Here is a 15595-nt window from a genome sequence, read left to right on the forward strand (position 1 = left end):
CTCTGCGACTCCAAGGCATTCGCGTGTTGAATTACATCGGTGATTGGTTGATATTAGCTCATTCAGAGCACATGGTGGTTCAATATCAAAATGTTGTCCTCACTCATATGAAAGAGCAGGGGTTGAGGCAGAACGCAAACAAGAGTGTTCTTTCTCCAGTACAGAGATCCACCTTTCTGGGCGTTATGTAGCAGTTTGTGATGATGCAGGCACGTTTCTTTTTTGCACGCTTAGGCTATGCCTCGTTTCCACTGAGCAGTACGGTACGGTACGGTACGGTACGGGACAGTACGGTACGGTTCGGGTCTGTTAACCATGATCTGGCTAGCGTTTCCACTGCCAACAGTACCCTTACTTGATAGGCGTGGTGTTTCGATCGACGTCATTTTCGCGTGAAGAAGAACATAGTAAACTACAATGGATGACATGCAGCAGATCTTATTCTTGCTCCTCGACATGTTTGTCACAAGAAGACAAGCGCCGACATTAGGCTTTTCTCAATATCAAGTACGCAAAGTTTGTACTTGCCATGCACGCGACTCCTACATGCAAATGGTACAGCGCGTTCTTAAAAGCGACGCTGATACACCGGTTATCTCGGTTACTCTGTATGTACATTTTAAGCAACAATAAAACGAAATATGTTATAAAACACCACTCTGCCTCTTTTCGTTTTCATTTAAATAAATTAAACATTATAGGGACACAAATGTGGTTCATGCGCAACGTTATTCACTGCACGTTATACGTTATTCTATTTATAACGAAACGAAATTTAAAACACAACCCTAACGTTACCTCTTTTCGTTTAAAAAAATAAATAAAATAAACATATTCCAGGCAATATATGCATTTGTACAAATGTTGCAATAAACATCAGTGATAATCTTGTAATAAAAAATTACAAGAAACCATATTTCTTTTTGTTAAATTTCAGTTTTATCAATAATAGCCTATATAAAAGTTTAAGTAAAGTACAAGAAGCTATACAATAAGAAATAAAGCAAACAATTCAGTCAAATATCCAAATGCAGCGCTCTAGTCTAACATTACAAGTTAAACACAAATAACGTTAATATAAAACTAAACTTAGCCCTCAGCCAAAACGATTGACAGGGAACTCATTATATATTCACGAGACCAAAGATCGCCCGTTAGGTCTACACAAAACAAATTATATCTTATGTTTAACCACTACCGTCGGAGTCCGCGACGAACGCCGAGAAAAGGCTCATCCAGCCGGGAAACATGAGCGCCGAGCGCCCGCTGAACGCATGGATCTCACAACCGAAAAAAAAAAAAAAAATCATCTTTATAAATAAACCACAGATTTGAGCTTTAAACAACTACATTCTCGCCTGAAAAACTCTTAAAATTACATTTCGTGACACAGTAACAGTAGTATTATATTAAACTGTATATTAAAAAATGGCCTTCTTATGTTGTCATTCCTCTTGTAGCACGCGCAAGTGACGATTCTCTGTCAACCAATCAACGTCTTGCAGTGAGTCTAGCTCCACCTTTTAGTACCGTTCCACTGTGCTAGGTACCCCAATGGAAGGGTACCTAAAAAGTGGTACGGTACGGTTCGGCATTTTGGTACCATTCACAACTTTTGATAGTGGAAACGCAAATAAATGCGTACCGTTCCGTACCGTACCGAACCGTACCGCTCAGTGGAAACGAGGCATTAGATGTCATCCTCTCAGCATTAATAAATCTGAAGCTAGGCCAGTCACTGCACTGTCAAACAGTTTTAAAAGATCCATTCCAATCCATTCCACACGATCAAGGTTACAATAAGATGTCTTCGTTACTTGACAATGTTGAGGAAACCATGGTTCATGTCCCAAGGCCCAGTGTTATGACTTCCTTGTCATCACGTGATGTTAATGACGGATGCTTCTCTCGTGGGTTGTGCTCATGCCCACTTTACAAACTGTCGCAACAGATCCTCACATGGGCCCATGGAAAGTTATTGTCACTGAGAGCGGCATATTTTACTGGACGTCTGAATCAGGCAGCAGACGTCCTGTCGAGACAAGGGCTGAGGCCTGGGGAATGGAGACTTTACCCCGAGGTGGTGGGTGTGGAAGAAGAGGTTTGGCCAAGTGAAAGAGGACATATTAGTGTCTCAAGAAACGACACACTGTCCGCTTTGGTTCTCTCTGACTCATCCAGCCCCACTGGTGTTGAATGCCATGGTACAGACATGGCCGATGCTACGCCTGTATGCAGTTCCCCCTTTCGCTCTGCTCCCGGGAATTCTCTAGAGAGTTTGCTGGGAGGGTGCCCATCTACTGTTGGTGGCTCCTCATTGGCCAACTCACATCTGGTTTTTGGACTTGAAATCACACCTCTACGGCTCCTCTTGGGAGATTCTGATCAGGAGGGACCTTCTGTGTCAGGTTGGGGCTCAATATTTAACCCCCACAAGTTATGAAAGTTGTGGGACCAATTCATAGAGGCTGGTCTCACAACGGAGGTTTAGACCCAGTTAACTGCCCGGTTGGGACAGTGCTAGAGTCTCCGCAAGATTGTTTCTCTACACGATTAATCACCTTTTACACTCAAGGTTTATTTGGCCTCCATAGCTGTTTACCACACTCCTTTGAGCGGTGTATCCTTGAAAAGAGACCCATTAGTATCTCGTTTCCTCCGTGGAACCTTGAGGATTAGGCCTGCAGCTCACAAAAGGGTGCCAGCATGGGATTTGGCCTTGGCAATGGAGGGCCATTCGGCTGCTCCCTTTGAGCCTGTAAAGGAGGTTTCAGGAATATTTCTGACCTTGAAAGTGTCAGGAAGAACAGAGGACCCAAGAGCGAATGCAGGTAGTTTTAATATAAAAGAAAACAAAGGCAGTCAGCCGCCAGGCGGGCACAGAACTGGTTAACACAAATATTCTTGACTTGGCTTAATGAAACAGAAACAGCAGGGATCCGAGCTGGATAGCAGCGGCCAGCGAGGGTAACTCAGTCTTAGACTAGTAGTTGCTGGACGGTAGGTTGAGGAGTAGTCAAAGGCCACGAGCAGCAGGATGGCTGGGCAGAGCACAGTGTAAGCAGACAAGTAGACGAGACAGGATAAGACAAGACAAGGCAGGTATCCAGTAGAGGAATGGCTGAGTAGATGATAACGGTAGATAACACAGGAATAAGCCTTACAAAGCAACAATAATCTGCCACTGAAACAGGTCACCCAGAAAGGCGTACCCAGCATCCAAGCAGAGAATTAGTAAGTGAGTAGTCGAGGTTATCTCTCTTGCTTATGAATTGGCCGGTCAGCCTTCTCCCTTAGCTGTCTGGGCCCATTCTACTAGGAGTGTGGCGGCTTCTAAAGCCTTGCTCTCTGCGGCCTCTCTTCATGATGTTTGTGTTGCAGCAGGCTGGTCCTCTCCGCACACATTCGTCAGGTTCTATGATCTTGAGTTGTGCTCCAGACATTATTCACACTAGACAGGCACTGGTCAGTATGGCATAGTAGGCATTAACATTCCTATATTATTGTAACTTGATCAAATATTCCCTTGAAAGGGAATGCCTCAGTTACGACTGTAACCTCGGTTCCCTGAAGAGGGAACGAGATGCTGCATTGCGATGCTGCATTGCTCCACCATAACTTACTTCATGACTTCAGCCTATCAGAAGCTGACAATGTTTGGTTTAGGGGTGCTTTATACCTTCCTGGTTGTGACGTCACCCCCCATGATGTTCCGCCACACCATTGGACTGATTTCACACGTGCTTCAAGACGCAATCACGCAGACGTTCCCATAGTGTCGTAACTTATGACATAGCATATCATTCCCTCTTCAGGGAACCAAGGTTACAGTCATAATGAGTCTTTTTTATGACTTACCATATGGTTTCACTTCAAAATCATGTGAGATCTTCTTGTCACCAATAAAAGCCTTCAGTTTGTACATGCCTTGACAGGCCTCTGGGCTTAATTCATAAGAACGCTGCAAAATCCAACTTGTTGACGAAACATTTGTCCATTGGCCAATCTGGTTCGTTTTATTGTCCTGTTTAATAGCAAAGACACAGTGTAGATATTTTGTGACAGTCAGCTAAACATATCCTGACTATCAATGAAGAAATATATAATTACTAGGGCTGTCACGTTTTATTCGATATTCGAATATGCATTCGAACATGATGAGAAATATCAGTAATCGAACTATAAATAAACTATTTTAAAATGCCATTTGTAGCACATTTTTTACAGTCTATGATTAGACTGTTTGTTTTTTATTTTATTGTTTGCCATCTCATCCGCTCTAAACGTATTGTAGCGTAGGCCCATGACCAAATCAAGCGAATAATAGCCAACAGCCACCCTGTTTTGAAAATGGAAGATAACCCACAGCACGGCCAGCCTGAGCGGACAATAGGTTGGTTTCACGTGACGTCACGCTGCTGCATAGCGAGAGCGTGAAATTCAGATGGAGGGCAGGAAGTGAAATAGCTGAGGATCTGCCGTCTGAAAAATGCCAATGTTTTGTGTAGTTTACGGCTGCTCCAATCGTTCTAATCTAGAAAAGGGAAAGGGTTTTTATAGAGTACCGAAGATTGTCACTCATAAAGGTGAGAAATGTAAAAAGCTCACAGAACAACGCCGTAAAAAGTGGATTTTTAACGTAAGTTACGCCTGCGGTCGGGAGGAGCAGAGTCTGTTAATGCCCGTGTCTGCAGCGACCACTTCGTCGGAGGTATGTTAGCTAGCCAATGTGTTTTTTGTGTCTGTGTTTATATAGCATTAGGTTGTCGTTAAATGCTCATTTACTTAGGTCTCATTTACACTGTCAGTGAAATGTGACCCAATCCCAATTTTTTGCTCATATATGAGACAGATCCGATGTGTTCTATGACAGTGTAAACAGGAAAAAAACTCATGCATTCGGATATTTCGAGATCGGTTTCAGGCCTTATATGGTGAGAAGCTCGGCCACTCGGGAGGAGATCAGAGTAGAGCCGCTGCTCCTCCACATCGAGAGGGGTCAGTTGAGGTGGCTTGGGCATCTTTTCCGGATGCCTCCTGGACGCCTTCCCGGGAAGGTGTTCCAGGCATGTCCCACCGGGAGGATACCCCGGGGAAGACCTAGGACACGATGGAGAGACTATGTATCCCGGCTGGTCTGGGAACGCCTCGGTGTCCCCCCGGAAGAGCTGGAGGAAGTGTCTAGGGAGAGGGAAGTCTGGGCATCCCTGCTTAGACTGCTGCCCCCGCGACCCGGCCCCGGATAAGCGGTAGAAGATGGATGGTTTCGGGCCTCATTCATATGTGGAAATAAATTGGATATGTGCCAATGCGACTGTCATGTAAAACAGGCAGATCGGATTTTCTGAGGCATTAGGCAACGTCTCCGCGGTTAAAGCCAATATTTAAACACAATATGCTCCCACCAGTCCTGAGATCTCTCTCACACACAATAACTGAAGCATATGTGCAATGATGGCACTTTTCGTCCTCCTCCGCCTCATAATCATGGTGATGTTTGGCGAACTTCGCATACATCGCAGAGCTAGGATCAAGCATATTTCGCGTTCGCCCATCTGTGCAAGATAATTTAACCCTTTAAGCATGTGCGATGTTTCAGATAGTATGGCAAGTGTAAACACATGAATCGGATATGGGTCAGAGTTGAAAGAACGTGTAAACGGATGGTCAAAAAAATCGGATAAAGGTACAATATGGACACTCCGCAACGGTTTCCTCCATAGACGTATTCTCCGTGTTTACTTCCTGCCCTCCATCTGAAATCGCCCCGCCTTCGCGCGTCATCATAATCACGTGACTGAAACCCAGCTATTATGACCCCAACTCATCTAAAAAGTACTGTCTGGAAATATTTTGGGTTCTACACCGTAGATGGTAAAGTAACCATTAATGATAAGGTAGTTTGCCGAATTTACTTACTTGGGTATTTACTTAGGTTTACTTATGCATCCTCGACATCCAATCTTCGCGCTCACCTGTCGAGTTACCGTCCAAATGCCGGAGTCAGAGACACAGCAGATGGCCAGAACATCGCCAGGCGTCCAACATCGTATGACTGCATACTTTCCTGCACAACCGGTCGGCACATTTTTTTCCATGTAGCCTAATTTTGTGATTGGCTATGCACTGTGGCACTTCATATAGATTAAGTTGATAACCTGCTGTTTCAAACATTAAGTAAAACATTTTTTTTTTAGACAGGCTGAGTCCTGTTTATGACTGTCACGGCCCATTCACACCGGACGCCGAAGCGACGCTGAAGCGGCGCGGAACGGAGGCCGCTTCCTTTCGGCGCCCATGTTAACCTATGGTGTCGTTCACACCAGACGTGGTGCGCCGCGGCGCGTCGCGGCCGGCCCGCGCCGTGAAGCGCCAGTTTCGGCATCTGGTCTATTTTTTTCGCGAGCCGCGAGTGATCCGCGTCCATTCCGGCAGGAAGTCACACCAAGAAACACGAGACATCCGGTCAATTGTCAAAATATAAGCAATTTTCAAATTAAAATACCGCGAGTATTAACAAAAAGTATTAATACAAGAAGTGTACAAACTTCTTGGTTATAGAAACATGGTGTATTCATTTTATGAGGTTATTTACTTACCCATGATGTAAAAAAATAGCTCTGAATAAACAACAACTGAGCAGAAGCGCTTGTAGACCGCCGCGGAGAATACGCGTCTAGTGTGAACAGGCAGGCGCCGGACCGCGCGTGATTTTCCGTTCCGCGTCGCTTCGGCGTCCTGTGTGAACCAGGGGTTAGACTGTTAATGAATTTGTGATTGAATCTCCGTTACGGTGTTTTTTTTTTTTTTTTTACATATTCGAATATATTCTAATACATTGCTTGATATTTGATATCCGTTCGAATTAGATTTTTCTTAAAAGTAACAGTCCTAATAATTACCCTACTGAAAATACAATAATTGCAAATATAACTGAATTTCTAGTTTTAATCAGATTTAAAAGGTGTGTTTGTTATGACTGCACAGAAGGTTTTGTGTTCTTACCTCAAGAACCACTGTACTATACTGTGAAAGAGCAAATAGAAATTTAAGATTAAAAGCCAAAAATGTGTTTATTTATTAAACGTGTATTCAACAATGCAAGAGAAAATAAAGATGCCAGATAAACACATCAGACCTGCTGATCAAGGGGTGCAAAGTTTGTATCCATTGTAACAACTCTGAAGTTCACTGTAAAATAGAAATGTGTATTAAAAAACTTCACTTTTAATGTCTTCAGCTCTTATGTAAGGGACAATTGCTTACAGTCATATTTCTCTCCTGTAAATTACCAAACTGTGTGTGAACTGTATTAAGTGTCAAATACAGGACTGACAACTGTATTCTGCTGCTGGGTGAATGTGCCTTTTGAGCCAAATTTAACTTGCTGCCTGTTTTAGCCATAATGTTTGTTACAGCCCTGCCCCTCTTTTTTTTAACTTTAGTTTTTTTGTGAGAATTCTAGGACCGACTCCTCCTTGGTGGGCGGGATTGCCCTAATGAAAACCAGCTGCACCTGTGGCAACCTATTTAAGAAGCTCCTGGATTTTGTCTAGCTCTCTCTCATTTTTGTTTTGTGTCTTTGTTACATATTTGTGTTAGGGCTGTATTTTATTACATTATCAGGTTAGAAAAGTTATAATATATTGTTATTATTAATTATAGTAGCTATATTATAGTCTTGTTATATTAATTAGTTAAGATTATTTGGATTGCTTTGGATTTTGGGATCTGGACTGGACTGCTTTTTGATTTGGATTGACCTTTTGGATTTGTTTGCTTTTTGTGACCTCTTCCTTTTTCCTGGTAATGGAGCCAGCACTGGTTCATAATGAATGAATTTGTCTGCTATTCCTTTGCAAGACAATAACGACAATGACAATGATAGTTATCAAACTCTCTGACTCTTGTGAAGTGTCCTCTTTATGTTATGACTTTGAGCCGGGTCGTAACATGTTACAAAAATGTCTGACAATTTGCTCCAGCTGACCAGTTAGAATCAAGTAGGCCTATCCCAGACAGCTATGAGGTTTATTACATGTAACGATTTATAGCAGGGGTGTCAAACTCCTGGAGGGCTTCAGAGTTTAGTCCAAACCCTGCTTCAACACATGTACCTGTAGTTTCAAGGTAGTTTTTGGGTAGCTTTTCTTATCTTTTCCTCTGCTCCTCTTTTCGGTTTACAAGTTTGTAAATCCATTGAACTGTATACTTCATACTCTTTTACCATCTACTGGTTTGTGCAACATTTGTTATCTTTGACCTGTGCTGCTACATCAGCTTGTTGCCTGATCATAGTGTGCTTTACTTATATGTGCTACATCAGCTGTGATCAGGGTTTAGATGTCAGTGACACCAGCATTATTTACTGAGCTTTAGCCTTTGAGACATTCACAGCTCACCTGTCTGTCCTGGAGTATAGATGGGTTTATCAGTCTGGATAAAAGTCACAGGATTGTAAGGCTTGAACATGACTTTTCTCTCTTCAGTCGTTCTGAAAGTCTCTCCCTGAAGTTCAACCTTCATTTTCTGCACTGATTCTGCCTTGACCAGAGGAGCCTGATAAGAAATAATTTCCTGTATTCACAACCTGCCACAAAAACTAGATGCATTATGATGAAACATATTTGATAATATTTATTATGTGCATGTTTTGATGGCAAACCTTGAAGTTAAAGCAGCGATGAAACTCTTCCTCAGCTTTCTCCTGCAGCAGTAATGTGCTCTGGATACCATGAACCAGATGAATGTTCATGACAAGGCTTTCATTGGGCTTGAGAAGACTTGCACACAGTTTGGCCTTAGATCCCGAGTTTATCACTGCGGGAAACGTCACTATGAAATATCTGTCCAGAGAAAATGATCATACAATATTGCCTGAGTGGTTAGATGTAATAAGAAAAATAAAACATAAACTGAGAGGGAAAAAAATACAGTTAATTTACTATTTCTCAATTATATAAAAAGTGTGAATAAAAGAGCAAACTGCGTAATGAAGTCTGGTGACTTAATTCTTTATTTTTGTATGTTTATTCAGAGAAATATTGCTCTTAAAAATACACTGTCAGTAATTATAAATAATCGTGTGCCTTAAGTTGTCTTTCAAACAGTAAACCTCTACTGTGCAACACAGATCGGTTAAATAAATACAGCAGAAATCATCAAGACTTACAAAATTACTATTGGTATATTAATAATTTATCCTGAGCAAAAACTGTTATAAACTTACGGTCCTGATGTTTGTCCATTGACACAGATCAGGAGGAAAGAGAGCAGAAGGAGCCCTTTCCAACAGCAGCCAATATTCAGAGCCATGATGACGAGCGATCATCCACGGCATGAGATGAACTGGACCGTCTCTTTTAAAGGGGACTCTCATGCTAAAGGAGGTCCTTCAAAACATGTGTATTGATCATCTGATTAATGATTCAACCATGAAGGCACTGCAGTTCAAAAACATGTGCTAAATTAGATCTACTAAAGCCTTAGAAATACATTTGCGACAAATATTAAAAATAGAAGTCTGGCATGCAGTAAAAGTCAAGTCAAGTCACCTTTATTTATATAGCTCATTTTACAATACAGTTTGTTTCAAAGCAGCTTTACAGTCATAACAGGAAAATAATGCAACAAAGTTTGTTTTGGCTGAACTCCAATAGAGTTCAGAATGTCTCTAAATGCATCTTTTTCATTATACATGGATTTTAAAATGACCAACAATTAGGACTTTATCTGCAGCCAGTACTAACTCCGATATAAAATCAGTCATTTTTTTTGATAAAGTCTGTATGTTGGCCTGTATACAGTAGCCAGCACAAAAGTAAAATGGGATTTATCACTTACACTAAATAATGTTACATAAAGCACCAACATTTCAAAATAATTGTTTAAAAACTGAACCACAGGTTTCTGTCAAACACAACTCAACTAGATTATGATCTCTAATCATATCATTTACAATAAGTGCTTTTGAAGAAAGGGATTGAATATTCATCAACCCGAGCTTTATCATTTGTTCATCTGTATTATATCCGTTTTTTATTTGTTGAAAATCAATTACATTTTTATCCTTAAATTGGTTTGGGAGTTTCTTGTATTTAAAAATTCAGGGAACAGACCCAGTCTCTATGTGATGATATCTACGTGAAAGAGGCTCTATGTGATGGGATCTGACTTCAGTGACGTGAGACAGCTAGAAGATGGACGGTTTAGCCCCAGATTGTCATGTTTGAGCTCTAAGATTTTGTGCCATATTACTAAAGAGAAGAGCAGCACCATCCCAGGAGGGATGAACACAATCTCTTTTTAACAGGTCAGATCTGCCCAAAAATTGTCTATGAAACCTATATTATTCTGCGGACACCACTAAGACAGCCAGCCATTGAGTGAGGACAGTCTGCTAAGTATCTCATCACTCCGGCGAACAGGAAGGGGGCCAGAGAATATTACCGTGTTTGACATCATACTTCTACTTTGTGGTTCTCGCATCCAAAGCAGTATCTAAAGCCCTTGCATTCTTACTATCCTCGAAATGCAAACGTGTTGTGCTGGCGATAGGGATTTAGATTAAAGGTCCCGTATTATGCCCCTTTTCACAAGATGTAAAATAAGTCTCTGATGTCCCCAGAGTGTGTATGTGAAGTTTCAGCTCAAAATACCCAACAGATCATTTTTTACAGCATGTTTAAATTTTTAATTAAAATTTTTAAATTTTCATTTTTTGGGGCACAGAAAAACGTGCTGTTTTAGTGTGTGCCCTTTAAATGCAAATAAGCTGCTGCTGGACGACCCAGGGGGCGGAGCTTCATGAGCTCGCGCTCAGTCTCTCAGGACAATTTCATCTCACGGAATGATGATAATATCAGAAACTCTCAGTAACGGTGTTCATTTCGAGTCGGACAATAATGCCTACAGAGTCAGAGTGCAGCATAGAGATGAAACAGGTATAGTTTAGTAGTTTAATTACGGTTATTATAACGTATTTGTCATCTGCTTGTATGTATCCATTATTTATTAATAGCCTACAAGTCTGCTGTCTGAATGATGATCAAACATATACTGATGAGTTTAATAAAGTTTATTGTACATCACACAAAAGATGAAGCGTCAGTTTTACTTCAGAAAATCACCGTAAGAGCTGAGTAAACACAGTAAGTTATAAGAAGTGTGCAAGTACATAAACGAATTTCGGTAGAGTTGAGGGAGCATTCCTGTGGGCGGAGGTTAGTCAAAAAACGGTTCTAGTGACGTCATTAAAGAAGGAAGTAGAGGGGTGTAGTCCAAACGGGCCGTTCGATGTAGGCGACTTCTGTTAAATAAAATATCTCGCTTGGCATTGAACTTTGAGCTTTATAATTTTACAGATATTATTTATGCTCTAACAGCAACATTACACACTAACTAAAGTTTGAAACATGGGATCACGAAGAACGGGACCTTTAAAGCTAACGATGTCAGATCAATGTGAAAGACAATATTAGATCATTTCAGATATGTGACCCTGGATCACAAAACCAGTCACATGGGTACATTTTCTGAAACTGAGATTTATACAACATTTGAAAGCTGAATAAATAAGCTTTATATTGATGTATGGTTTGTTAGGATATGATAATATTTGGCCGAGATACAACTATTTGAATATCTGGAATCTGAGGGTGCAAAAAAATCGAAACATGGAGAAAATCGCCTTTAAAGTTGTCCATTTATGTTTGCGATTGTGCTGCATTCACTCACAAAAATAAATGTTTTATATATTTACGGTAGGAAATTTACAAAATGTCTTCATGGAACATGATCTTTACTTAATATCCTAAATCGATAATTTTGACCCATACGTATTGTTGACTATTGCCACAAATATACCTGTGCGACTTGTGACTGGTTTTGTGATCCAGGGTCACACACACACACACACACACACACACACACACACACACACACACACACACACACACACACACACATATATATATATATATAGAATATATATATATATATATATATATATTCTGGAGAAAATAGCAAAATATACATCATATCATCTGAACAAACTATACACACACACAAAAAAAAACTGAAAACCTGTTTTGTGAAAACAAACAACACAAATCAAGGGTCAACAATCCCCTACACCCACTCAATGAGAGTGAGAGAGTTCCAGTCAATGTTTGTTTATATTTGCAAATCGCTTGACCCCTTCCTATTATGGTGTCTGAAAAGATTTTATCATTAAAATAATTAAGTCAAGTAAATCTGGTAAAAGATTCATGTTCATGCAGTTCAATTAATAATAAATATTATACAACATGAGGACCTACAATGTAAGAATAAGTCAGGAGCTGACTATTTCAACACGACAACTTGACAACTCAACACGTAACCATGGGAAAACATAGTCCAATATTTATTTATTTACTTTTATTTCTAAAGAACTCTTCAGGATATGTTGGTGTGCTTTAAGCAGTCATTCAGTAATCACTTTTTTGACAATTCTACAGTTGTTACCTGGATGGGATGATTTTTTTTTATTAATTTACTTAAATTAGGACTATATTAGTGTGAAATTATTTGTAACATTTTTTATCTAAATATATATTTTTCAAATGTCATAAACTGTATATGTCAGGATTATTTATTATATATGACTCATATACATGATAAATTAATAATAACATTAATTAGGCTATGTAAGGGTGGATTTTCTGCAGTGGTTCAAGCTGCAAGACTGCCGAATGACTAAAGTCAAGACAAGTCAAGTCAAGTCATCTTCATTTATATAGCGCTTTTAACAATGTAGATTGTTCCAAAGCAGCTTTACATTGATAGGAAATTAAAGTAAAGTGTTCTGGCTTTATAGCAGCTCTAGAATAAAGTTATTGTCCAGCTAAAGTTAGTTTGATTGATTCACTTCCGTTGCAACGATCATTAGTTGTTAACTTAGGGGCCGCTAACACGACACCGATTTAACAGAAAACTCTTAAGTTCTTTCTGTGCAAACTTCAAAAACGTGAACCTGTGAGAACGCCGATGGTGTGCACAGAGAAGGAGGGGAGAGGGTTATTGGCTGTGGAAGGGGTCGGTCTGGGTTCCTGTGTGTGTGGAGCTGAGAATTGACTGCTGATACATTAGTTGTTGTCAGATAGTTGATCTAGAAAAGTAGGCGTTTCATTCAGGCAGCAGACTGTCAGTTGGCGGGGCGAGGTTAAGGACGTTTAGCCGAAGCCCAATCTGTCAAACTGACATCAGAGAAGGGCCGTCATTGCAGAGGGGAGGAGCATTTTCAGATTTTGATCAAAGATTACAAAGCCAAAAAATTGTTTGTATGGATTGACTTGCATGGATGAATTGTTCACCACAAAACTAATAATTTGCGCTAATAAAGTAAATATGATCAATTTTGATTTCACGTGTACTTTAAGTAAGTCACTTTTCGTCATACGTAGCAAATACACTATCGTCATACTTATGACTTTGACAGTCTAGTCGCCTGAACTGGGTTAATCAACCGTTATCAATACCAACATATTGGTATTATGTTGAATCAGCCCTTCAGCGGAACTGCTTCAGCGCCTGGCACTTCCTCGCCGTCAGCTGATAGCCGTTTCCCTGTGGCATCCGATGAGTATATCCTTTACAAAGCTTCTTTCTAAAAGAGCAGAGCGCGTTGTTGCAAATGCCGCTCCCCATCTGTGAGACCTGCAGGATTCCCCTGCATGTGTCTGACAGACACACTCGGTGTGCTGTCTGCCTCGGCCCTGAGCAGAAGTGTCAGATCCTGGTGTGGGCGAGGCACGCGGGGACTGGCCCGGCGTACACGTGCTTGAATCACCGCGTGCCTCGCCCACACCAGGATCTGACACTTCTCCCATGCTGTTCGTCAAGAGCGATCAACGGCCCTCTCTCGAAGAGGCTGGACTCGTCTCTTTCGGTGGATTGGTGGAGGAGTTTGATGACGCAGTTTCCGTGGCGGCATCTGAGGGGGAGGATTGGTCTGTCTCCGCGGACCCCGCCCCTCCCTCTCAGTCTGAACGAGACGAGACCAGAGCAAACATTGACGCCGAGCTTCTCCGTGTCATTATTCGCACTGGAGCTGGGTCTTGACTGGCTTCCACTAGAAGCCGCCTCGACGCCCCTCGCCAGCGTGCCGCTCCATTCTTCCCAGAGGTCCACGATGAGCTCACGAAATCCTGGCATGCACCATTTTCAGAGCGAACGTGCTCTACTGCCTCTTCCACGCTCTCATCCGTTGACAGCGCTGAGGAAAAAGATTACGTGAAGCTCCCACCACTGGAGGAAGCGGTCACCGCCCATTTGTGTCCTCCCACTGCAGGCGGTTGGAGAGCAAAGGCCACGCACCCATCCAAGCCGTGCAGAACTTCTTCTGCACTTGCTGACCATGCGTACGCCGCCGCCGGCCAGGCCGCCTCTGTACTACACACCATGGCAATTCTTCAGGTGTTCCAAGCAAAGCTCCTCTGTGCTATGGATGAGTCGGGACCTGATCCAGACGCGATCCAGGCGCCACAGACCTGGCCCTGCGGGTGACTAAGACCACCGCTCAGGCCATTGGCCGTAACATGGCCAGCTTGGTGGTGCTGGAGCGCCATTTGTGGCTTAACCTGACAGAGATCAGGACAGGACTGCCTTCCTCGACTCGCCAGTCTCCACTACAGGTCTCTTCGGCCCTTCCGTTAAGGGATTCGCGAAACGTTTCACCGAAGCCCAGAAGGCATTTAGAGCTATGAAGCACTTCCTTCCAAAGCGCTCCAGCCCTGCTTCACGGCGCCCTAAGAGCACGCCGTAGCCAGCGAAACCATTGCCTCAGGTCCACCAGCCCCGCCCAACGACTGAGACCAGCCAACGCTTCAAGCCACAAAACGTTACCCGCTCCCCAAGCGCTAGGGCTCTCGGCCAAAGCTCACGCTGGATCACGAGCCTAAAAAGCCGTCCTAGCCGGCGGAAAGAGGGGGCCATGTCCCGCTGCGGCCGGACCACCCCCGAAGATCGCTCGAGTGCCTCTCACAGCCCCCTCTTCAGTTCAGGCGGCTGGAGTTGTGTTAACTGCAGATCATGGGCCCGTCATTTGTCATGCACCCCTGCACCCAAATGCTGTTTTAACAGACACCCACACAGAGCACGAATCGAGCAAATATCTTCACAGAAACATCTGTCAGGTCGGGCCCCCGGGTCTGGGCACTCCACCTTCAGATACAATCCAGCCACTGGCTTATCGGGCTCTGGCTTGGCAAGCCATCCCCGAAGTGTCAGATTGGGTGATGAATATCATAAAGCAGGGTTACTTGCTTCAGTTTGCCCACAGACCCCCGCGCTTTCGCGCTATAATTTACACCATGGTAAGGAGCACTGTTTCTCATGTCCTCCACTCCGAAGTGTCGAGTCTGCTGGCAAAAGGGGCTATTGAGAAAGTTCCCGTGTCACAAAGCGAGTCGGGCTTCTACAGCCGTTATTTTCTCGTTCCGAAGAAAGACGGCGACCTGAGACCCATTTTAGATCTCAGACACCTGAAAAAGGCCCTCATGGTACGACCATTCAGGATGCTCACGACCAGACACATGCTGGCGCAGATTCGCCT

At 42.6% G+C, this 15595-nt stretch overlaps 1 protein-coding gene across 4 annotated transcripts in view; it reads right to left on the reverse strand.

The window, feature by feature from the left end:
* Positions 1-9353, reverse strand: part of LOC311296615 (alpha-2-macroglobulin-like) — a 44380-nt gene extending 35027 nt beyond the window's left edge. For 2 of the 4 annotated variants that reach the window (XM_084418458.1, XM_084418461.1), the window contains exons 1-6: positions 9230-9353; positions 8666-8846; positions 8403-8559; positions 7139-7191; positions 7006-7026; positions 3859-4024 (exon numbers count right to left, since the gene is read on the reverse strand). In XM_084418458.1, the coding sequence (XP_084274584.1) occupies positions 3859-4024; positions 7006-7026; positions 7139-7191; positions 8403-8559; positions 8666-8846; positions 9230-9315 (664 nt within the window). In that variant the 5' untranslated portion in view covers positions 9316-9353. The remainder of the gene's footprint in view (positions 1-3858; positions 4025-7005; positions 7027-7138; positions 7192-8402; positions 8560-8665; positions 8847-9229) is intronic. The other 2 variants (XM_084418459.1, XM_084418460.1) reach the window with 2 other exon arrangements.
* Positions 9354-15595: the final 6242 nt, after the last annotated feature.

Source organism: Rutilus rutilus (genome assembly GCF_951802725.1).
Source record: "Rutilus rutilus genome assembly, chromosome: 9".
Classification (NCBI taxonomy): Eukaryota; Metazoa; Chordata; class Actinopteri; order Cypriniformes; family Leuciscidae; genus Rutilus; species Rutilus rutilus.